Source organism: Saimiri boliviensis, chromosome 12 (genome assembly GCF_048565385.1).
Source record: "Saimiri boliviensis isolate mSaiBol1 chromosome 12, mSaiBol1.pri, whole genome shotgun sequence".
NCBI classification, from domain to species: Eukaryota; Metazoa; Chordata; class Mammalia; order Primates; family Cebidae; genus Saimiri; species Saimiri boliviensis.
In genome coordinates this window covers 77,716,521-77,741,896 of record NC_133460.1, presented here as the reverse complement: position 1 = coordinate 77,741,896, position 25,376 = coordinate 77,716,521, and the positions used below count along the sequence as shown (strand labels likewise).

Sequence of the window (25,376 nt, the reverse complement as noted above, 5' to 3'; positions counted from 1 at the left end):
ATGGTGATGGCATGCCTGTAGTCCTAGCTACTCGGGAGACTGAAGTGGGAGGATCACTTGGATCCAGGAGTTGGAGGCTGCAGTGAGCTATGACTGCACCACTGCACTCATGGGCAACAGAGTAAGTCCTATCTATATAAAAAAAAAATGAAAACAAAAAATAGAACGAGAGAATGAATTTGGATATAGAAGATGAAAGATACAAACCACAGTGCTTCAAAGGAAAAAAAAAAAGAGAAGATGAAAGAAAGTAAATATTTAAGGATAATTTCAAAATTTCTAGAATTATGAGGACTTTTTTTTCATTGAAAGACTTAACTTTAATCATATTAGAGTTATTTTTGTAGTATTTTGGCACCACTTTTTTAAAAAGGTGAACTATCCAGAATTAGGCCAAATGACAAAGCATTACAAAATAAAAATTTTGCCAACAGATAATTCAAATATAAGTAATCATTACAAAAATCTTTAGATTTATACTTTTACTGCAGATTCCACTACCAGAGATTTATAAATATAATCTACAATATAGCCTGTTTATTTGTCAATTATAACATTTCAGATGACTCCAATGCCCTAATAGCTCATTACAGTCTGATTGACTTTGTCAACTTGAAATAAAAATATATAGAGACAAATTTCCAAGCAAAAAAAATTTGAGAATAAACAAAAAAATAGGATTACAATCCAGGACCTGCACAGACGGGGAGGTCTCTGGCATGTCTGGAGAACAAAGGTTAGGGTTTTATTGTGGCGACAAACTTATGCAAACTGTTTTGAAAGAAACAGTTTTGAAACTGGTGAGTGTCAGTAGCCAATAGAAAGGACTTGTAATCTCAAAGTTATAATTAGGCCCTTACAGTTTTGGAGTGACCTTGTGAGACAGTTGTTTTTTTGTTTGTTTGTTTGTTTGTTTGTTTTTGAGACAAGGTCTCACTCTGTCTCCCAGGCTGGAGTGCAGTGGTACAATGTTGGCTCACTGCAACCTCCACCCTCTCAAGTTAAAGCAATTCTCACATCTCAGCCTCCCAAGTAGCTGGGACTACAGGCGTCCCCCACCTCACCCAACTAATTTTTATATTTTTAGTACAGTCAGGGTTTCACTATGTTGGCCAGGCTGGTCTTGAACTCCTGCCCCAAGTGATCTGCCCAACTCAACCTCCAAAAGTGCTGAGATTACCGATGTGAGCCACGGTGCCTGGCCTGTTTTGAAACAGACAACTGTTCACATATTAAGTGGCTAGCTGTCCTTGTAGGGCTGACGCAGTAAGCTATGGTTTCAAAGAATTTACTGTGATAGTTCCGGTTACCAGGCAAATCATGCATGACAGCCCTCCCTTCATGGCCTTTGCAGGCTCCATTTTGTCGAAGTTTGACACATGTGACTCCATTTTGACTCTGACAACTTTTACAACATAAATTCATTTTGCATATGGGAAGACTGAATCTTACATGTACATTACAATGCAAAAGAAAAAAATTATCTAATAGTAGAAAAAGAAAGAAACCCATCACCTCCTCTTCATTCTCATCCTCTTCTTCAAGTGAATGTTTCAATACAGTTTCACTCCTTTCCTCTGGAATTCTATCATGATTTATATACATATTCTTCCCAAATTTCATTTTATTTTTTTTCTGCAGAGAAACATTAAAGGTTTTCTGATGCTGTGCCTATTTTGAAAAAAGAAAAATTCAGATTATTTCAAAACTCATTATGGTCAAAATTGGTTAAAAAAATTGTTCACAATGTTCTCTTATCTTTTTAATAACTGTAGGTGTAGAATCTATAGTGATGCCCCCTTTCTTATTCATGATTTTTGCCCTCTCACTTCTTTTTTTTTTTTTAACAGGGTCTCACTCTGCCATCCAGGCTTGAATACAGTGGCACCATCACAGCTCACTGCAGCCTCAATCTCCCCAGGCTCTGGTGATCCTCCCACCTCAGCCTCCAGAGCAGCTGGGACTACAGGCATGTACCACCACATCCAGCTAATTTTTTTTATTTTTTTGGTAAAATGGGGTTTTAGCATGTTGCTCAAGCTGGCCTCAAACTCCTGGCTCAAGCAATCCTCCTGCTCCAGCCTCCCAAAGTGCTAGGATTACATGCATGACCCACCACACCTGGCTTCTTTTCCTTTTTAAACAGTCTTAAAATTATGCAGAACCATATATTTCCTCAGTTGGCATATTGTATGTTGGCAAGGGGGGCTAGTTCACTCTTTGGCCATACTCCCAACTCCCTGAATTAGCCATTAACCTCACAGAAGGAACTATAGCATCAGGTTGCAAGCTTATTTCACTTCCCACTGAAAATGCTCACAGTTTGTGAAGGCTAAGAATGCAGAAGCTGTTATCCCATAATTGATCATTGACAAAAAACAACATTTACACAGAATAAAAAGTTGAGAATACCTTCTTTTAGGCATTTTAGTAATACTTCCCTATCAGAACTTCATTACCAGAAATAGAAAAAGATACAAACTTAATTCTGGGATTTTAATTTTCTTACACACTGCCTATCAGTGACACATTCTCTCTGTTTTGACAGGTCAGATTGTCGTTATTCTGTTCTGTTCGCAAATAGAAAGGTCATGCACTGGCTCTTTTAGGTGAGTTCTCTCTAAGGCACATGTAACTGGCAATCAGCCCTTCTCTATTCTTAGGTTATCAGACCACTCAAGTTGCAGTAACCTGGCTCTTCTCTTTCCTAGACTTTGATCCTGGCTGCCCCCCAGAGGCTTGTGCTGCAGAAAATTATCATCACTCCTGTGGATTCCCTTTCCCTCTGTGCCCAAAATAATTTTGTCAATGATTTTCTATCCTCAAGAGTGTAAAATCATTTATGTATTGTTTCCAAATTATGTTATGTACAAAACCAACAGTTCACACAGTAAAAACAGATGTTCCTTGAAAAAAGGATTCTAAGCTCTAATTAATTACATAAATATTAGATATTGTATCCTCCTTCTAGGGATTTACAATTCATAGGTAAAGAAATCTGTTTAACTTGATTTAACCCAGGTTTCCAAAACTTATTTGACTATTTAGTCCCTTTGTTCCCCCTAGAGCAGTGGCCCCCAGCCTTTTTTTGCAGGTGATGGTTTCAGATGAAACTGTTCCGCCTCAAATGATCAGGTATTAGATTCTCATAAGGAGCACACAACATAGATCCCTCACATGCACAGTCCACAGTAGGGTTTACACTCCTAGGAGAATCCAGTGCGCTAATCTGACAGGAGGCGGAGCTGAGGCAGTAACCCACTTTCGCCAGCCACTCACCTCCTGCTGTGTGGCCTGCCACGGACAGGACAAGTATCAGTCTGAGGCCTGGGGGCTGGGAACCCTGCCCTAGAGAGCAATATTAAAGTGTGCCAGAGAACATCATATGAAAAATGTTCACTTACAATATAAATTCTAGATATTTATTGCTAATTAAACATGAGACTACTCAGATGGATTCATCTCTCATATTAGAATTTTAAAAATTCTCCCTAGACAATCTAAAACTCAGCTCTCAACTAATTTTCTAAAATAACTTTTTTGAGAGCTAGAGGAGCAAGAACAAAAAAACTCAAAACCTAGCAGAAGACAGGAAATAACTAAGATCAGAGCAGAAATGAAGGAAATAGAGACACAAAAAACTCTTCAAAAAATCAATAAATCCAGGAGCTGGTTTTTCGAAAAGATCAACAAAATAGACACACCACTAGCCAGATTAATAAAAAAGAAAAGAGAGAATAACCAAATTGATGCAATAAAAAATGATAAAGGGGATATCACCACAGATTCCACAGAAATACAAACCATCATCAGAGATTACTGCAAACAACTCTATGCACATAAACTAGTAAACCTGGAAGAAATGGATAAATTCCTGGACACCTGCGTCCTCCCACATGTAAACCAGGAAGAAGTTGAAACCCTGAATAGACCAATAACAAGGTCTGAAGTTGAGGAAGCAATTAAGAGCCTACCACCCAAAAAAAGCCCAGGTCCAGATGGGTTCACAGCCAAGTTCTACCAGACACACAAAGAGGAGCTGATACCATTCCTTCTGAAACTATTCCAGATAGTCCAAAAAGAGGGAATCTTTCCCAAATCATTTTATGAGACAAACATCATCCTGATACCAAAACCCAGCAGAGACTCAACAAGAAAAGAAAACTTCAGGCCAATATCCATGATGAACATAGATGCAAAAATCTTCAATAAAATACTGGCAAACCGATTGCAACAGCAAATCAAAAAGCTTATCCACCATGATCAAGTAGGATTCATCCCGGGGATGCAAGGCTGGTTCAACATACGCAACTCCATAAATGTAATTCACCACATAAACAGAACCAAAGACAAAAACCACATGATTATCTCAATTGATGCAGAGAAGGCCTTTGACAAAATTCAACAGCCCTTTATGCTAAAAACCCTTATTAAACTAGGTATTGACGGAACATATCTCAAAATAATAAAAGCTATTTATGACAAACCAACAGCCAATATCATACCGAATGGGCAAAAACTAGAAGCATTCCCTTTGAAATCTGGCACTAGATAAGGACGCCCTCTCTCACCACTCCTATTCAATATAGTACTGGAAGTTCTAGCCAAAGCAATTAGGCAAGAAAAAGAAATAAAGGGTATTCAAATGGGAAAGGAGGAAATCAAATTGTCTCTATTTGCAGATGACATGATTGTATATCTAGAAGACCCCATCGTCTCAGCCCAAATTCTCCTGAAACTGACAAACAACTTCAGCAAAGTCTCAGGATACAAAATCAATGTGCAAAAATCACAAGCATTCCTATACACCAGTAACACACTTAAAGAGAGCCAAATCAAGAACGAACTGCCATTCACAATTGCTACAGAGAGAATAAAATACCTAGGAATACAACTAACAAGAAACGTAAAGGACCTCTTCAAGGAGAACTACAAGCCATTGCTCAACGAAATAAGAGAGGACACAAACAGATGGAGAAACATTCCATGTTCATGGTTAGGAAGAATCAACATCATGAAAATGGCCATACTGCCCAAAGTAATTTACAAATTCAATGCTATTCCCATCAAGCTACCAATGACCTTCTTCACAGAACTGGGAAAAAAAACACCTTAAACTTCATATGGAACCAAAAGAGAGCCCGCATAGCCAAGTCAATTCTAAGCAAAAAGAACAAAGCGGGAGGCATCACACTACCGGACTTCAAACTATACTACAAGCCTACAGTAATCAAAACAGCATGGTACTGGTACCAAAACAGAAATATAGACCAATGGAACAGAACAGAGGTCTCAGAGGAAACACAACATATCTACAACCATCCGATCTTTGACAAACCTGACAAAAACAAGCAATGGGGAAAGGATTCCCTGTTCAACAAATGGTGTTGGGAAAACTGGCTAGCCATGTGCAGAAAGCAGAAACTGGACCCCTTCCTGACACCTTACACTAAAATTGACTCCAGATGGATTAAAGACTTAAACATAAGACCCAACACCATAAAACCCCTAGAAGAAAATCTAGGCAAAACCATTCAGGACATAGGCGTAGGCAAGGACTTCATGACCAAAACACCAAAAGCATTGGCAACAAAAGCCAAAATAGACAAATGGGACCTAATCAAACTCCACAACTTCTGCACGGCAAAAGAAACAGTCATTAGAGTGAATCGGCAACCAACAGAATGGGAAAAAATTTTTGCAGTCTACCCATCTGACAAGGGGCTGATATCCAGAATTTACAAAGAACTAAAACAGATCTACAAGAAAAAAACTAACAAGCCCATTCAAAAGTGGGCAAAGGATATGAACAGACACTTTACAAAAGAAGACATACATGAGGCCAACAAACATGAAAAAATGCTCATCATCGCAAATCAAAACCACATTGAGATACCATCTCACACCAGTTAGAATGGCGATCATTAAAAAATCTGGAGACAACAGATGCTGGAGAGGGTGTGGAGAAATAGGAACACTCTTACACTGTTGGTGGGAGTGTAAATTAGTTCAACCATTGTGGAAGACAGTGTGGCGATTCCTCAATGACCTAAAAATAGAAATCCCATTTGACCCAGCAATCCCATTACTGGGTATATATCCAAAGGATTATAAATCATTCTATTATAAGGACACATGCACACGAATGTTCACTGCAGCACTGTTTACAATAGCAAAGACCTGGAACCAACCCAAATGCCCATCGATGATAGATTGGACAGGGAAAATGTGGTACATATACACCATAGAATATTACGCAGCCATCAAAAACGATGAGTTCGTGTCCTTAGTAGGGACATGGATGAACCTGGAAATCATCATTCTCAGCAAACTGACACAAGAGCAGAAAATCAAACACCACATGTTCTCACTCATAGGTGGGTGTTGAACAATGAGAACACATGGACACGGGGAGGGGAGCACTACACACTGGGGTCTGTTGGGGGGAAATGTGGGAGGGACAGTGGGGGTTGGAGAGGTGGGGAGAGATAGCATGGGGAGAAATGACAGATATAGGTGAGGGGAAGGAAGGCAGCAAATCACACTGCCATGTGTGTACCTATGCAACAATCTTGCATGTTCTTCACATGTACCCCAAAACCTAAAATGCAGTAAAAAGAAAAGAAAAGAAAAGAAATTCACGCTCACTACAAGAAAAAAAAAAATAACTTTTTTGTGCCATTCATGTTAGGCATAATAGTTAGATCCCAGGAAAGCAAAAATAAACAGGGCAAAATAGTTCACTTAAAAAATTCACAGTCTAGTTAAGAACATTAAAAAAAGCAATTATAGTGTGAAAAGTATAATAGTATACACACTGAGGATGAAGTGACCATCTCTTGCTGGCAGTAGTGTAATGGGTGATGGCAGAAGATTTCACAGACAATGTAATGTTCAAGCCAGCTTTTGGGAGGAAAAAGCAGAACAGAGAAATGTGAAAGAATGGAAGACATTCTCAGTGAACAGCTAGTATATTCAAAAATCTGAAAGACAGCAGATACTTCTAGAGCATAGAAAGGAGACAAGTACCAAGATGAGACTGAGGAACTTGGACTTAAGTAAAAGATTACAGGGAATCCCTTAAAATGAAGTGGTGTAGTCTTATTTGCATTTTAAAACAGTAACCAACAGAAGAAGAGAATATAGATAAGGAAAACAAATGATTCCATATAACAGTCTAGCCATGTAGAGGGGAAAATGGAATCTACAGATATTTTGAAGTAGAACTGATAGTAACTAAGTAGGACTTAGTAACAAATAACATTAACTGTATCAATACTCCTGAAAAGTTTAATGTACTCCCCAGTTTCTGGCTTGTGGAAATAGGAGACACTACTATCTGAGATAGCAAATACAAGAAAAATAGATTTAGGAAAAAGAGAATGAGTTTAGTCTTAGAAATGCTGGGTTTGGGGTAGCTATGCTGGGTTTGGGGTAGCTATAAGATATTCAAGTGAATACATAACAAGTCCATCCATCCGTAAAAAGGATATGAGATCCTGGAATTTAAGCACAGGATACAGAGTGCACCCAAGGGAGGGAGCTGCTTTGCAAAGCATGAGCTTTACACTCATGCCACCTAGAAGATTCCAAAACCAAACTGTGACTCTGCCAAACTGAGCACAGCTGACAAGAGACTTCAGGAGGCTTCTTATACTCAAAAATAAAACAAAACCCAAGAAATTGAAAGGTAGCCTGAAGGGATATCAAGATAGAACAAAATACAACTTTTCTTATCAAATCTTGAGAAGCCTAACCCTCACTATAAGGAAAACTGTCTAACTTCTCAACTCTGTGAAAGATATTTCCAAAAGAAGAAATTGTGAAGAAAAACATCCCCACAGGCTGGGCACAGTGGCTCACGCCTGTAATCCCAGCACTTTGGGAGGCTGAGGCAGGTGGATCTCAAGGTCAGGAATTTGAGACCAGCCTAGCCAATATGGTGAGGCTGGTCTCACCAAAAATACAAAAATTAGCCGGGTGTGGTAGCATGTGCCTGTAGTCCCAGCAACCCAGGAAGCTGATGCAGAAGAACTGCTTGAACCCAAGAGGTGGAGGTTGCCGTAAGCCAAGATCGCACCCACTGCACTCCAGCCTGGGCGACAGAGTGGGACGCCGTCTCAAAAAAAAAATGAAAAAGAAAAAATGAAAAACATCCCCACAGATGCTAAGAAAAGGTTTCTGTATGAATGTCTATTTAAATTCCAATGATAGGGAGCTTGATGACTTTTATGAGGAAAAAATTATAGTGGACCAACAGTCTATTCTCTCCCAGAAATAAATTCTCCTAAATCTTAAATCCTAGGGCTCAAGATTTGAAGGACTCTAAGTGGAAAAAGTCCAAAACTGGTCTATGAAAGATAGGTCGAAGATAAGTTTAACACTGAGGCTCTTAATTAAAATATATAATGGAATATGAACTTTAAACTACTGTTTGCCTTCTCATACTGAAAAAAATTACCAAGCGGTTGTGTTTCTAACCCCCATGGGATGCACTGATTTCCTTGGCCAGAGGCAGGAGAAAAAGTATTGAAAACACTGTATTACTGAAGGCAAGAATACAATGGTGAAGAGCTCTCCAATGGGAAAGACCCTCATTGACCAGAGGCAATCAGTCAGAAAGACTTAGGAGTTTCTAAAGTAGTACTTAGGGGGAAAACATCAAGCATTAGAAATCATAAGAGTGTGCAATGCAAAGATAAAAAGAAGAAATGGCATTGAGCATCATTTTATTTCTATGACATTATGAGTATTTTGAGTTTTAACAGCTCTTTAAAAATTTATTTTTTAAGCTTATTAAAAATTTCAAAATAAACAGATTAATATCATGAACTCCCATCATTTATCTTCAACTAATATTTTTACATTCTTGATTAATCTATACCTTTATCTACTCGCTCCATACATACCAAATTATTTTTTATAGTTTTATACTTATAATTATTTTTATAGTTTTTTTAAGTAAGATGTATATATGTTGAAATACACAGATCTTAGCTGTACAACTTTGATAAATACATTTTTATCATGGTATAAAACATTTCTATCTCCCCAGAAAGTCCCCTGTGTCCCTTTCCAGGCAATTTCTCCACCCAGAGGTAACCACTGTTCAGATTTTTTTCATCTCAGTTTTACCTGCTTTTGAATGGCATAAAAATGGAATCGCACAGTTTGTGCCTTTTTGCATTCAATTTCTGTGGCTCAACATATCTGTGAGATTCACATATTTTGTTGCATTATCAGTAATTCATTCCTTTCTATTGCTAGGTAGTATTCCATTGTATGAATATACCACAATATATGTATCCAGTCTCCTTATGATAGCCATTTGGGTTGTTTCCAGTTTGAGGCTGTGAACAAAGATGCTAAGAACATCATGAGGCCATGGTTTTTATTTCTCACTGATAAACACTTAAGAGTGGAACTGCTGACTCAAAAGGTAGATATATTAACTTTATAACTGCTAAGGCTTTTCCCATTGTTTATCCCTTTATTACTGAACTGTAGTAGTTTTTAATTCACAGTTAATACTTTTAATTTGTTTTAAATAGAGAAGAGTTTAGAAATGCTGGGTTTTAAGACATTTTGCAAAAAGAGACTCCCACTTGCCTCTGTGGCTGCCACTGTTTAGCTAATTCTATACCAGATTTGGCAGGCTGTAAAGGATAACATATATGGAGAAGGATGCCGAGAGTTCAGACGGTAACTAAAGAATTTAAGTTAGAGTAATTCTACTTAAATAAGAATAACTGTGAAGCCAAAGAAAACACTAATAGAATCTTTTCTAAACAAGAACTAGAAAAGACAAGAAAAAGGTAAAACAAAAACAGCATTTTATGTAAGTGAAAGAAGTAAACCTTAGCTATTTACCAGATCCTGTATTACTAAATAATATTAAATCGAAATTATTTTTCATCTCACCTGTTTCATTGCTGTTTCACCTATTTTGTCAGAATGTTTTCGAATGCTTTCCAAAAAGTCTTTGAGATCAGACATGGAGATTTCTTTAATATCCTCACGGAGTTTGGGAAGATTTTCTATCATAAGCTGACAAAACCGGTATTGACTAACCCAGGGAAAGTACACGTTCTCTAATTGTTCCATGGTTTTTAGGGCAGAATAGTACCTGTGAGAAGTTAAAATGAAAACTCTATGAAAACTTCTGATCACAATAATTTTATAAGTAAGTCTAAATAATCAGTCTTACACTATTCATCAAAAAGGATCTAGTCATAGCTAAAATAAGTAAAATTAATATTTATATCTATTTGTCAAGCACACACTATAAATCACATAAACAAGCCACAGGCTCAAATTTCATGGCATACATTAATGTAAAACTTCCCTATTTCACTTCATCTGAATCTGTGACATCAAAAGTATTATCATAGTCATCACGATACCTCAAATGAATATGTATAATTGTTTCAAATCTCTGAATTATAACATTTAATGATTTGTTATATGATTTTATATTCTATCTCCCATCATATCCATCCACACAGTATTGCCACACAAAAGAAGTACATAACACGAATATAATTCTAATTAAAATAAAATTTATTGGGCCGGGCACGGTGGCTCAAGCCTGTAATCCTAGCACTTTGGGAAGCCGAGGCAGGTGGATCACGAGGTCAAGAGATCGAGACCATCCTGGTCAACATGGTGAAACCCCGTCTCTACTAAAAATACAAAAAATTAGCTGGGCATGGTGGCACGTGCCTGTAATCCCAGCTACTCAGGAGGCTGAGGCAGAAGAATTGCTTGAACCCCGGAGACGGAGGTTGCGGTGAGCTGAGATCGCACCATTGCACTCCAGCCTGGGTAACAAGAGCGAAACTCCGTCTCAAAAATAAATAAATAAAATAAAATAAATAAAATAAAATAAAATTTATTTAACTTTTTAAAAAATGTCATACTACTCTACCATTTAAGGCAATTAGAAATACTGTTAAGTATCACAGAAAAAAACAAGTAATAATCCACATAGGCAGAGTGCTTTTGCAATTCAACAAATATTTACTGAATATAATGTTTCCTGTTTTGGGCTTCAGGGGCTAGAATTTCACAGTGTGACATGCTGGGTATACAATAACTAGTAAAGCATAGCCTTTGACCTAGATAAATTGACATATATTTTCATATACATAATTTAGTCCTCTTCTATGAGGTACACTTCTGTGGCAGATATTACAAGTAGCATTCCATAGATCAGAAAACTGAAACACAGAAAAAGAGTATATGATTTGGCCAAGATACCATATTAATTGGGAGCAGGACTGAGACCATACAAAACTGTCACTTTCCTACAATAATATTCACCAAAAATGTATTTGAGAGTTAGGTAGAGGAATTTCTAAAATTAATTACATAGTATTTTATATCTTCCTATTGAATTGGATGACATTAAAAGCAGGAAAAGGCATTAACTGATGTACAAAAAAAAAGTAAGTTGATAGAAACATGAGACATAAGTAAAAACAAAAGTAAGTTGAAAAGACCCACTAGGGGTAGTGGCTTACACCTGCAATCCCAGACTTTGGGAGGCTAAAGCAGGTGAGTCACCTGAGGTAAGGAATTCAAGACCAGCCTGGCCAACATGGTGAAAACCTGTCTCTACTAAAAATACAAAAATTAGCCAGGCATAGTGGCACACACCTGTAATCCAGCTACTCAGGAGGCTGAGGCACAGGAATCATTTGAATCTGGGAGGTGGCAGTTGCAGTGAGATTGTGCTACTGCACTCCAGCCTGAGTGACAGAGTAAGACATTGTCCTTCCCCAAAAAGAGACATTATATTCAAAAGCTGTTTAAAGATACCAATTAGTTTTCTGGCATATAATCTCAAAGACAGAGTATATTCTGCAAATTGTCACAAAATATTACTGCTAATTCAAAAATTAGACCATCTAAATTTTATCTTGGTTATTTAAATATCAGAATGCTTATAATGTAAACAAAAAGTACACTTGGTCAGAAACTAAAATATTTAGGTGATGGTATTTAGGTGGGAGAGATGCATTACAATAATTTTGATAATGCCTGAGATATTAAAAGCTTAAATGAAGTGAAATAATGAATTATATATTTTCAGTGTAACTCATAACATTTTAGATGCAACACACCAATCAACAGTCAAACTACACTATCTGACCCTGGGCTAATTTCCTGATTTGATACAAACTAGGTATATTTCAAAAGTATTCTCTCTACAACAGGTATGTCTTCTGAACATTCACGCTAATGTCTGTAACATATTTGAAATCCTAAGTGATGTAGAATAAATGAAAAGTATTACCAGTAGCTTTTGCAACATGCCATAGACACCGTCAACTTACTTTATAGCACAACTCCCTGCCGCTCATCTCTCACCTCCCATCCTGGTGCTCCCGTGAGACATGATCATGAGAGGCACAAGAGATCATAAGACTTACCTAGCACCCATATATGCACAACCCAGAAATGTGGAGAGTTAATGTCAGTGGGCTGAACTCTTAACCAATAAGGAAAGCAAAACAGAGATAAGTTCTCCTTTCCTCTTCCTAGAGGGAAGGTTTTGATTTGCAATAACATACACAACCTCCCAAAAAGTATATAAATTGATCAATAATCAAGCAGTGGCTAACTCAAAAACTCACCCTCATATTTGCTCTCTCAACTTTCCTTCTGAATTAATTTTTATAAAAACTGAGCGTGTTTACATTTATTTATTCATTCACTTTTTTACATGTGAATGTCCAGTTGTTCCAGCAGCATTTGTTGAAAGAAATACTCTTTTTCCATTGAATTTCCTTAGTTAACTGTATTTGTGTAGTTCCCCAAAACTAGGATTCAGGAGACTTTCCTAGGATTATACTTCCTAAAATAGTAGTAAAATAAGGCCGAGCATGGTGGCTCATGCCTGTAATCCCAGCACTTTGGGAGACCGAGGCGGGCAGATCACGAGGTCAAAAAGTAAAGAATTCAAGACCATCCTGGCCAACATGGTGAAACCCTGTCTCTAGTAAAATGCAAAAATTAGCTGGGTGTGGGGGCATGCGCCTGTAGTCCCAGCTACTCAGGAAGCTGAGGCAGGAGAATTGCTTGAACCCGGGAGGTAGAGGTTGCAGTGAGCCAAGATCGTGCCACTGCACTCCAACCTGATGCCTCGTGACAGAGCAAGACTCTATCTCAAAAAAACCGAAAGTAGTAAAATATATTATTTTTACCTCAGATTCTGCTTTCTGGGAAAATTCAGGCCAAGATACATGGAAAGTTTATTAATAGGCAGAAAGCAGAAGTCAGAGACCAGACCCCGGATCCTTTCTAAAATGTAGCCACAAATCTCCTACATTTTATCTGTTTCTAAATGCAAGCAAAAACAGCATCACAATAGATTACCACTTCTCCTTTAGACACATATAATGCTGTTTCTACAAAATTACAACAGTAATCCATAACCACTGGAAAAATACAAAACCTATAAAGGGAATATAAAAAGCACCTATGATCTGATGCTATCATATTGTAATTAACTCATCAGCATTTGGCCACATTTCCATCCAGTAATATATCTACACTTCCAGTTCTGTAAGCTCATACCCTATTGAACAATATATAATGAAATTTGCCTTTTAAGTTATTTTAAGACAAATTATTACCATGTCTGTAAAGTCTTTTATTATAATGTAATGATGTCCTTTTGGTTGGAATGTTAAGTCTTTAATTCTTTAAAAATAAGTAACAGTAGAGCAAATTTCACTATATGTTAAACCTCTGACAAGGTGTCTGTTTTTATCAATATGAGACACTTGAAAATATATATATGTCATCACTAAATGGAGAATATGTGGGTACTCTAATAATTCTCTGGCCTACAAAGTACAAATCACGCCACTGTTCTCACTTTATCTGCCTTCCCTTGGGTATTTCCAATTTCACCAGAGTTTATCCTATCATAGAATTGGTTACTTCAGTGTCTTCTATTCTTATTAAATACAATGTCCCATGTACAAAAAACTCACAAGCTACATGAGACAGTAGGACATTTTTATTAAATTTTAAGTGTAAAAAACTGAATCACCTCAAATGTACAGACACAAAGAGAAAAAAATAAAGGTATAGAGAAAGATACACCATACTGACACTAATCAAAAGAAAGGTAGATCGCCTGTATTAATTTCAGATGATACAGATTTCAGAGCAAAAAAAATTATTAGGAATAAAGAACATTACATAATGATAAGAGGGTCAATTCTCCAAGAAGACAGCAATCCTTAATGTGTATGCAACTAACAACAGAGTATCAAAATATATGAAGCAAAAATTAATAGAACTATAAAGGAAAATAGATTCACTATTACAAGCGCAGACCTCAGCACACCTCTAACAATAATTGACAGATCCAGCAGACAGAAATTCAGTAAGGACATAGTTGAACTGAAAAGTACCGTCAATCAACTGGATCTAATTGACACTGATAGAGCACTTCATCAAACAACTACAAAATACACATTCTTCTCAAGCACATGGAACATCAAGACAGATCACATTCTGGGCCACAAAACATGCCTTAACAAATTTAAAGGAACAGAAATTACACAAAGCTAATATTAAAGTTAATGGTGAGAAACAAGATGCTCTTCACCCATGAGATTAAGAACAAGGTAAAAATGTTCCCTCTCACCATTCCTAATCAACATCATACTACATGGAAGTAGTAGCTAATGCAGTAAGACAAGGAAAAAAAGGTATTAAGACTGGGAAAAAAGAAACAAAAGTCTTTGCAGGTAACATGGAATGTATCTATGTAAAAACCTTCAACAAAAAAATTCTGGAACTAATACCAACTCTGATGAAAGTAATTAAAGAAAATCTAAATAAATGGAAAGATGTTCCATATTAATGAATAGCAAGACTCAATATCATCAAGATATCAGTTCTTCCCAACTTGATCTACAGATTCAACGCAATCTCACTCAAAACCCCAGCAACTTACTTAGGGAATAATGATCTGATTCTGAAGTTTATATAGACAGGAAAAAGAACCAGAATAGCTACATGATAATGAAAAAGTTAAAGGATAAATTGACATTATGCAACTTCAAGGCTTCATATAAAGTTACAACATTAAAGACTGCATGGTAAAGGTGAAAGGATTGACAAATTGGTCAATAAAATGAAACAGAAAGCACAGAAATACATAAAAACAGTTAACTGAGGAAATTCAATGGAAAAAGAGTAGTTCTTTTAACAAACACTGCTGGAACAACTGGACATTCACATGTAAAAAAAAAAAGTGAATGAATAAATAAATGTAATCACTGACCCTCAGTTTTTATAAAAATTAATTCAAAATGGATCATAGACCTAAATTTAAAACATAAAACTCTAACCCTAGAAGATATCACAGGGGAAAATTCAGATGACCTTGGGTTTGGCAACGAGCTTTTAGAAACACCAAAGCATAGGCCGAGCGCGGTGGCTCACGCCTGTAATCCCAGCACTTTGGGAGGCCGAGGCGGGTGGATCACGAGGTCAAGAGATCGAGACCATCCTGGTCAACATGGTGAAACCCCGTCTCTACTAAAAATACAAAAAATTAGCAGGGCATGGTGGCGCGTGCCTGTAATCCCAGCTACTCAGGAGGCTGAGGGAGGAGAATTGCCTGAACCCAGGGGGTGGAGGTTGCGGTGAGCCGAGATTGCGCCATTGCACCCCAGCCTGAGTAACAAGAGCGAAACTCCATCTCAAAAAAAAAAAAGAAACACTAAAGCATAATGGAAAGAAAAAAGGTAAACTGGACTTTTCCCATTTAATTTCATTAAAATTAAAACCTTCTACTCTTTAAAGACACTTAAGAAAATGAAAAAACAAGCCACAGACCGGGAGAAAACATGTTCAAAATACATATCAAATCAAGGACTTGTATCCAAAACATATAAAGAACACTTAAAACTCAACAATATCAAATTAAAAAGTAAGCAAAAGTCTTAGACACCTTGCCAAAGAAGACATACATGTAAGAAGATGCTCAACATCATATGTCATTAGTGAATTACAATTAAAATAACAATGAGATATCATTACACACCTATTAGAATAGGCAAAATCCAAAACAATGACAACACTAAATACTGCAGAGGATGTGGAGCAACAGAAATTCTTATTCATTCTGAGTGCAAAATAGTGTACAGCCCCTCTGAAGACAATTTGGCAGATTCTTACAAAACTAAACATAGTCTTACCATATGATCCAGCAATCACATACCCAGATATTTACCCAAATTAGCTGAAAACTTATGTCTATAAAACCTGTACATGAATGTTTATGGCAGCTTTATTTACAATTGCCAAAACTTAGAAGCAACCAAGATGTCTTTCAGTAGATGAATGGATAAACCATGGTTCATCCATACAATGTAGTATTATTCAGTGATAAAAAAGAGATAAGTTATCAAGTCACAAAAGGGCATAGAGGAATCTTAAATGCCTATTGCTAAGTGAAATAAGCCAGTCTGAACATGTTTTATATGAATATATGCGTGTGTGTGTATGTATTATTTTATATGAATATATGTATATTATTTTATATGAATATATGTATGTGAATAATACACTATTTTATATGAATAATGTATGAATATTATTTTATATGAATATATTTATGTGAATAATACAGTGTATTATTTTATATGAATATATGTATGAATATTTTATTGAATATGTGTGTGTGTGTGTGTGTGTGTGTAACACACACACTGTATTATTTCAACTATCTGACATTCTGGAAAAGATAAAACTATAGAAACAGTACAAAGTTCAGTAACTGACAGGGGTCATGGGGGGAAGGACTGGGAAAGATGGGGCGCACAGGATTTTTCAGGCACTGAAACTATTCTGTATGATACTGTAACAGATACATGATACATGTTTGCCAAAATCCATAGAACTGTAACACAGAGTGAACTCTACTGTAAAACTATGGACTTTGGCAAATGCTTATGTGTCAATATTGGTTCATGAGTTAAAACAAATGTACCATATTAATTCAAGACATTAGTAACAGAACAACTGCTTGGGAGGAAGAGGAAAGTATATGGGAACTCTGTACTTTGTGTTTAATATTTCTATATACCTAAAACTGCTCTAAAAAATTAAAATCTATTAAATAAAAAATATAAGCAAAAGATGTGAACAAACACTTCACAAAAGAAAAGATACAAACAGCCAAACAGCAGATAAAAAGGCACTTATGATACTTAAAGATTTCTAGAGAAGTCAATTCCAAAGGTTTCCTAGCCACTGAAATTCAACATTCCCAAATCTTTATCATCTAGATGCCCTGCATTGTCTAACCCATATCCTTTCTTTCTACAGTATAAATGCATGATTTTTCTAGCTCTGATTTCACTGGTAGTTAAAAAGAAATCTGTTTACTCTGATCTATAAACAGTCAGTCATCAGAAAAATACAAATTGAAACAATAAGATACTATTTTATACTTACCAAAATGGCTCAACTAGAACAAACTAATTAAATACCATGTGTTTGCAAGGATGTGGGGCAAATGAAATTCTTATATTAATACACTGCTAATGGGAATGTAAATGGTACAACTAAAATAATTATTTTTAAAATTATATTCTTAAAGCCTATTTTTACATTGTATTTTAAATTGAAAAGTATTCAATGGTTTCTTAAAAAGCATAGCGCTCCTCCATGCTATCACTGAGCACTTTTACTCCTATATATTTACTAAATGGAAATATATGCCTACAAAAAACACTTGTACCTTAATTTCACGGCAGTCTTACTCATAATACTCACAATCCTGAAACAAATCAAAAGTCAGCAACAAATGGATAAATAAATTCTAGCAATAAAAAGAAATCATGCAACCACAGATGAATCTGTAAAACATTAACAGGAGTGAATAAGATTTCATTTATATCAATTCTAAAAACAAACAAAACGAATCTATGGTGCTAAAAATCAGAAAGTGGTTATCTCTAGAGAAGAGAGGAGAAATTAGAAAGAAGCATGAGCAAACTGTGGGGGTAATGGAAGTATTCTGTGTCTTATTTTGGTGGCAGTGACTGTGAAGAAGTGTAAGAAAGCTTTTAGGGTGGCAATAACATTCAAGATCTTAAACTTGGTGGCTGCACAGGTATGTTTATTTTAGTATAACACATAGTTAAGCAAAAATGCACAAGTTATAAGTCTACAACTCTGTGAATCTCTAGAAAGCAAACACAAGCAGGGCGCAGAGGCTCACGCCTGTAATCACAGCACTTTGAGAGGACAAGACAGGTAGATCACGAGGTCAGGAGATCAAGATCATCCTGACTAACACAGTGAAACCCCATCTCTACCAAAAATACAAAAAATTAGCAGGTGTGGTGGTGCACGCCCGTAGTCCCAGCTACTCGGGAGTCTGAGGCAGGAGAAACACTTGAATCTGGGAGGCTGAGGTTTCACTGAGCCAAAATCATGCCACTACATTCCAGCCTGGGTAACAGACCGAGACTCTGTCAAAAAAAAAGAAAGAAAGAAAAGAAGAGAAAAGAAAAGAAAATACAGAAAAGAAAAGAAACACAAGAGGCTACTTGAAAAAAAAATTGGAGATCAAAAAAGAGCTCCTAAAAATTAAAAATTAGCAGAAATTTTTTTAAATCACCACCACCTTTGGAAGGTAAAGATGAAACAATCTCATAGAAAAAAGAGCAAGCAAACCAAGAGATTTTTAAAATATCAAAGAAGATATTGAAAATTAGAGAACCGGCTAGGCACAGTGACTCATGCCTGTAATCCCAGCACTTTGGGAGGCTGAGGTGGGTGGATCACAAGGTCAGGAGTTTGAGACCAGCCTGGCCAATATGGTGAAAGCCTGTCTCTACTAAAAACACAAAAATTAGCCAGGCGTGGTGGCACATGCCTATAGTCCCAGCTACTCGGGAGGCTGAGGCAGAAGAATCACTTGAACCCAGGAGGCAGAGGTTGCAGTGAGCCAAGATCACTCCACTGCACTCCAGCTTGGGCAACAGAGCAAGACTCCATCTCAAAAAAATAGAGAGAAAGAATCAATCCAGAAGACTGAACTATTAATATCCTAGAGAAATAATCAAGAAAACAGAAGGAAAAAAATAATTCAAGAAAACCTCCTAATGTTTAAGGACATTATGAGATTAAAGGATAGTTTTCAGATTAAAAGAAGGCTCACCAAGTACCCAAACAAACAAGGTAATTAGACCCATATTAAACCCCATCATCAGGAAATTACAGACCACAGAGGACAAAGAGAAGGTTCTAAAAGAGAGAAAGGTAGGTCACAAACTAATGATTTCAAATTGTGTGTGAGTGTGTGTGTGGCTGTGTGTATAATAAGCCCACATAGTAAGTGTGTCTGTGTGTGTAATGAGCCCACCTAGTGTGTGTGTGTGTGTCTGTGTGTGTGCCTGTGTGTGTAATAAGCCCACCTAGCACATGTATCTTAGTTCCTTGTTTTGTTTTGTTTTGGATACAAGGTTTTGCTCTGTCACCCAGGCTGGAGTGCAGTGGCTTCATCTCAGCTCACTGCAACTGCCTCCCTGTCTCAAGAGATCCTCCGCCTCAGCTCCCACCCCCACCAGGCCCCCAGTAGCTGGGACCACAGGCATGCACCACACCACACCTAGGTAATTTCTTTTTTTTTTTTTTTCAGTAGAGATGGGGTTTCACCATGTTGGCGAGGCTGGTCTCAAACTCCTGAGATTAAGCCATCTGCCTGCCTTGGCCTCCCAAAGTGCTGCGATTACAGGCATGAGCCACTGTGCCCAACTCACACATCTTAGTTTCTAAATACCACTAACACTAAAAGGAGCTACAGTACCCTGGAGAATGGCTGTTTCCAATCTGAAGCAAAAAAAAAAAAAAGCACAGTCAGAGCTTAGAACATCTTACTGTACAATAAATGCAAAAATACTCAAAAACAAAGTCAGAGGAACTGGCTTGAGGAGTTTCTCTTGTTAAATTTGAAACAATTTGTGTATCAAAATGAATAATGACAATAATAAATTATAATACATTTATTTTTAAAATGCGTAAGTTCACAGCAATAATCAGGAAAGAAAAAAAGGTGTTGGAGGAGAATAAAAAGCTCTTCTTCATATATATAAAAAATCCAGTTAATATATGTTAAAGAAATATAGAATTTTTAAAATCATCATCTTGTAAATACAATATAATAACTGATTAAAGCAAGAATCCTAAACCTACTGGGTGAAAAGTTGTTAGGAAACAGGACCCACAGATTACTTATTAATTGCAAAGAGAAAAATACACCTTTTCAAAAGACATCCGGTAGTCTTCCCCTTAACCAAATGATCAAATTTAGCATAACCTAAGGACAATATGACTTTATAAACCTTCCAATGTCATGCAATGTAAGGGATCACTTATGTCATACTCTTGCCAAAACCATCTAACCTGAATTTAAACATGAAGAAACAACTAGATAAATCCAAAATGCCTCTGTTCTACAAGAGAACTGACCTGGAATCTTCCATGAAAAAACACAAAGAAAAGCAGACTGTTCTAGATTTAAAGGGACGAAAGAACACATACCAATCAAAGTTTTCAGGGAGGGAAAAAGACAAAAAACATTTTGGGGATAGTTGAGAAAATGTGAGTATAAGTATCAGATTATATTACTGAAAAAAAAAAGATAATGCCCCAAATTGGAAAATAATATGATAATAATTAAAAGCTAGTTATTTAAAGACATAAATGTAAATACCAAAATAATTCATTAAAAGAGGTAAAAGTTTCTGCCCCTATAAAGAGGGAATAGTGAATGGGAAATAGGAAAGGTGGTATCTGGTGTTTTTGCAGCAAACACATAGAACAATTATTTGAATCTTTAAAATGTGAGGATGTATAACATTGATTTAAAAAGAGAATATATTATTAATATATATATGAAAGAAAGAGTGCCTTTCATAATAGTTTATGGCTTGTTCATTATAGGGAAAAAATCATTCTACGAAATTGAACTAACTGGTAAAGCCTAATGAAAGTCAACGTGTAGCACCATGAAGCGGGACATACATACATCTTTTACTACAGGTTTGTATATGATGTGTTCTGGTAATTAAGTAGTTACTAACTAACAAAGAAGAAATCATTTTTTCCCTAGTACAAATTATCTCATTTTACTCTGGTTCATCTATGTCACTTTTGAATCATTTTGGTTTTTTTCTTTTCTTTTTCTTTTTGGAGGGGGGAGATGGAGGTGGAGGCAAAATGTCTCACCCTATTGCCCAGGCTGGTCTCGAACTCCTGGGTTCACGTGATCCTCCTGCCTCAGCCTCCCAAAGTGCTGGGATTACAAGCATAAGCCACCACACCTGGCCAAAACTGTTTATCTTTAAAATATTTTAAACACCACTATATCTAATGCTCCTATGGCAATCAATAAACTACTTTAAATTACTTTTTCATCTGTCATATATGCATTTGAGTTATAAAATAGAATGTGAACTACTACATTCACCCAGATTGTCAAAATATAACTGCCTACACTCTTTTCCTTCCACAATATGCACTTAGCCCTTAATTACATGCAATATTAGTATGTTGGTAAGTTAATATTTTCATTCCTGCTCAGCTATTTGTCCTTGATCAACATTACCAATCCTTAATATTCATTTATGAAGGGCAATGATTCATTAATAAAAGGCTAAGATTTGATTTCATGTATTATCCTGATAGGCAAATTCTAAGTATAAAAGTCAGGGTAAGAAAGAAAGCAAAACTCATGATTCAATATGATTTATAGTAAGTGTATCTGTCCTTTCAATAATATAAAAAAATTCTTATTTAAAACAGTAAGATACCTACTCACCTTTTGGCACTCATCTGTTCTTTCAGCTTACTGTACATTTCCAGCACTGTATTAAAAAATGTATAACATTTTAACTTTCAAAATGAAATATGTTGAGAAGAAAGCAGGAAAGAGTACATTACAAATTCATTAGACTTCTGTATCTCGAGTTAGGCTAATACTTTCAAATAAAATGTTAATTACTTCAAGTATTGAAAACATTTTAATTTCCTCATATACTGAACATTATATACATAATAATATATATTAAATATATATATATATATATATATATATAGCATATACAAGTGTTCCAGGTTTGGTATCATACATTTATATATATGTATATATCTCACCCAGGTTGGAGGACAGTGGCACAATCATGGCTCACTGCAGCCTCAACCTCCTGGGCTCAAGCAATCTTCTCACCTCAGCCTCCCAAGTAGCTAGAACCACAGGTGTACCACCACAACTGGCTAATTTTATTTTATTTTATTTAGAGACATGGACTCTCTATGTTGCCCAGGCTGTTCTCAAGCTCTTGGCCTCAAACAATCCTCCCACCTCAGCCTCCCAAAGTGCTGGGATTACAGGCGTGAGTCACCATGCCCAAGCTATGACTTCTTATATCCTCTCATACTCCTCCTAATCCAAGGAGTAGTTAGGCAATTGTACTGTAATTGATGACTTTATTCCCATAAGATCTTCAAACTCCAAATATCTGAGACAGGTCTCAGTCAATTTAGAAAGTTATTTTGCCAAGGTTAAGGACATGCCCATGACACAGCCTGAGTAAGTCCTGAAAACATGTGCCCAAGGTGGTCAGGGGTACAGTTTGCTTTTATACATTTTAGGGAGACATGAGATATCGATCAATACATGTACACTGATTGATCATACATTGGTTCAGTCTGGTAATGAGGGACAACTCAGAGGTGGGAGCTTCCAAGTTAGAAGTAGGTAAGAGACAAAGGCTACATTCTTTTGAGTCCTTGATCAGCCTTCCACTGAATATACAATTTAGTCTGGTCCAGGGAATCTGCATTTTTACACAAATAAAAGGGCAAAGGAAGCAATCAGATATACATTTGTCCCAGGTGAGCCTCAGAGGGATGAGTTTGAGTTCTGTTTGTCCTTTGTCCACAAGGAATTTCCAGTGGGCAAATTGTGAGGGAGTATACCGCTTCTTATCTTTGTAACTATCTTACTCAACAGGAAAATGGGAGGCAAGTTTGTCTGGCACAGTTCGCAGCTTGACTTTTTTCTTGGCTTAGTGATTTTGGGGTTCCAAGATTTATTTTCCTTTCACAGACTGTAGGATCCTTCAAAAGCTGAGATTGTGTCATTTCCAAATTTATACTGCTAATATCTACCGTGATGTCTGATACACACACACACACATAATTACAAGTGGATACTAGGACAGAAAGATGAATACAGGAAAGAAGGTGGTTCTGGATGTGACCATTAGGAACACAATATTTACATCAACTAAGAGTGGCTGTCCAGCCTTAAAAATAAAGACAGTAGCAGTAACAAACACCTCACCTCTACTTCCCTTTATTTCTCTATTAAATAGCCCAGTAGGGAAATACGTGGAATTTGATTTTTGCTCATTCCATCAGTACCCAATTTTTAAGGTTTACTATCAGACAGGTACAAAACATTCAAACTTAGAGGATATCTTCATGGCTATTACAATGTACCTGATGGTGGCAAAGAGGTATTATTAAACATGACTAAAAGGAAGTAGGTTTCTCAACCCTGAAACTTACCATAATAAGCCAACACTTTATTTACTCAAAGTTATTTTGTGAATATACCTGGTCCATCAGAGATTAAACTGAGTAGAATTTCATTGATTCTTTTTTAAAAAAAAAGAAAAAGCTATTCCCGTAAGTCAAAAACAGGCCAGGCACTGTGGCTCACACCTATAATCCCAGCACTTTGGGAGGCTGGGGTGGGCGGATCACTTGAGGCCAGGAGCTCAAGACCAGCCTGGCCAACAAGGTGAAACCCTATCTCTACCAAAAACACAGAAATCAGTCCGGCATGGTAGCGCATGCTTGTAATCCCAGTTACTTGGGAGGCTGAAGTTGCAATGAACCAAGATTGAGCCACTGCACTCCAGCCTGGCCAAGAGAGCGAGACTCTGTCTTGAAAATAATAATAATAATAATAATAATAATAATAATAATATAATTGTTTTAGCCAACAAAATCTGCTGACAGTTTTAACAATATAATTTGTAGTCTAAGCTAAATTAACATTATGCAAATATCATATAAAACATCTCATTCTATTCCACTGGATATAGAGGTTTAGGCTCCTTCTTAAAAAAACAATAATAATAATAAGTTAAAAAAATGAGACAAAGGATGGATTTAGCTTACTACATTTTAAAAAGTGGCCAGGCGTGGTGGCTCATGCCTGCAATCCCAGCACCTTGGGAGGCTGAGGCAAGAGGACTGCGTGAGCCCAGGAGTTCAAGGCTGCAGTGAGCTATGATCATGCCACTGTACTTTAGCTTGGGCAACAGAGTGAGACCCTATCTCTAAAAAAAAAATTAAAATAAATAAAAAGAAAAAAAAAGTCATATGCCTGCTTCCTTTTGTTTGAATAGAATGCATCCAACTTAAAGTATATTAAAGCCAGGTAAAGAAAATACTGGTTAGTTTCCTCAGAACTTATCTGAAGCCCAAGTAATATTTCGCCCTAACGAAGAGACCAGAAACAGCATTTCTAAAATAAACGTAGAAAGGCAAGAATGGTGAAAACCTGGTATTTTTGATGTTTTTCTTACTTTATCAGCACAATGAGACTGTGAACAAAGCAAAAAGAACCTGTTAAGTGACAAACAAACAAAAAAAACAATGGAAAACCAGAGGTAAAAAAAAAAATCAGTCAAATTAGGCAAAGGTGAGAAAATTCAACCCAAAGACTCTCCCCATGGGAAAGTATTCCGAGGAAACACAAAAACGGAGTATGGGGGACACAGGGCAAAAGAGGCAGAGAGGAAATGGAAATGTAGAAGTTCCTGTTCTAGGAAACTGATGTGACATATAATCAAACAGGAGCTTTCTAACATGACAAAAACATGAAAATTCAGATAATAAAATGAACCTGAAAGATAAATATGTCTTTGTTGGGATGCAATCACCAAATAATCTGTAATTCCCACACTAAAGAATCACTATTTGCTATTATTAAATTACAATTTTACCAAGCCAAAAATTACATTATAGACAAGTTTAACTCACCTGGAAGGCATAACTGCAATTTTTCTACTACAGTTGTAATATTTCTCTGCTGAATTCTACATCGAATAATATCTTCCGTGTGGACTATCACCTTAGAAAAGAAGGAATGTTCATATTTTTAAACAAACAGTGAAAGAGCAACCACATACTGAATACATAGAAAAGTATCATTTTTCTCACCTCTTTTCCAGCATCTTGAAACCTTCGGTTGGTATCAGTAACTTGCACCTTAAAAATTTAATTTCACCTTAGTTAGACAAATATGCATAAAACTG

The 25,376-nt window shown here is 36.5% G+C and overlaps 1 protein-coding gene across 12 annotated transcripts in view; it reads right to left on the bottom strand.

Moving 5' to 3' along the window:
- Nucleotides 1-25,376, bottom strand: part of EXOC6 (exocyst complex component 6) — a 235,485-nt gene that overhangs the window by 144,702 nt on the left and 65,407 nt on the right. For all 12 annotated transcript variants that reach the window (XR_012512897.1, XM_074382588.1, XM_074382587.1 and 9 more), the window contains 5 exons: nucleotides 25,282-25,329; nucleotides 25,102-25,192; nucleotides 21,863-21,908; nucleotides 9,922-10,126; nucleotides 1,516-1,671 (listed from right to left, as the gene is read on the bottom strand). Coding sequence is in view for 11 of the 12 variants with exons in the window: in XM_074382588.1 (XP_074238689.1) it covers nucleotides 1,516-1,671; nucleotides 9,922-10,126; nucleotides 21,863-21,908; nucleotides 25,102-25,192; nucleotides 25,282-25,329 (546 nt within the window). In the remaining variant the exon portion in view is untranslated. The remainder of the gene's footprint in view (nucleotides 1-1,515; nucleotides 1,672-9,921; nucleotides 10,127-21,862; nucleotides 21,909-25,101; nucleotides 25,193-25,281; nucleotides 25,330-25,376) is intronic.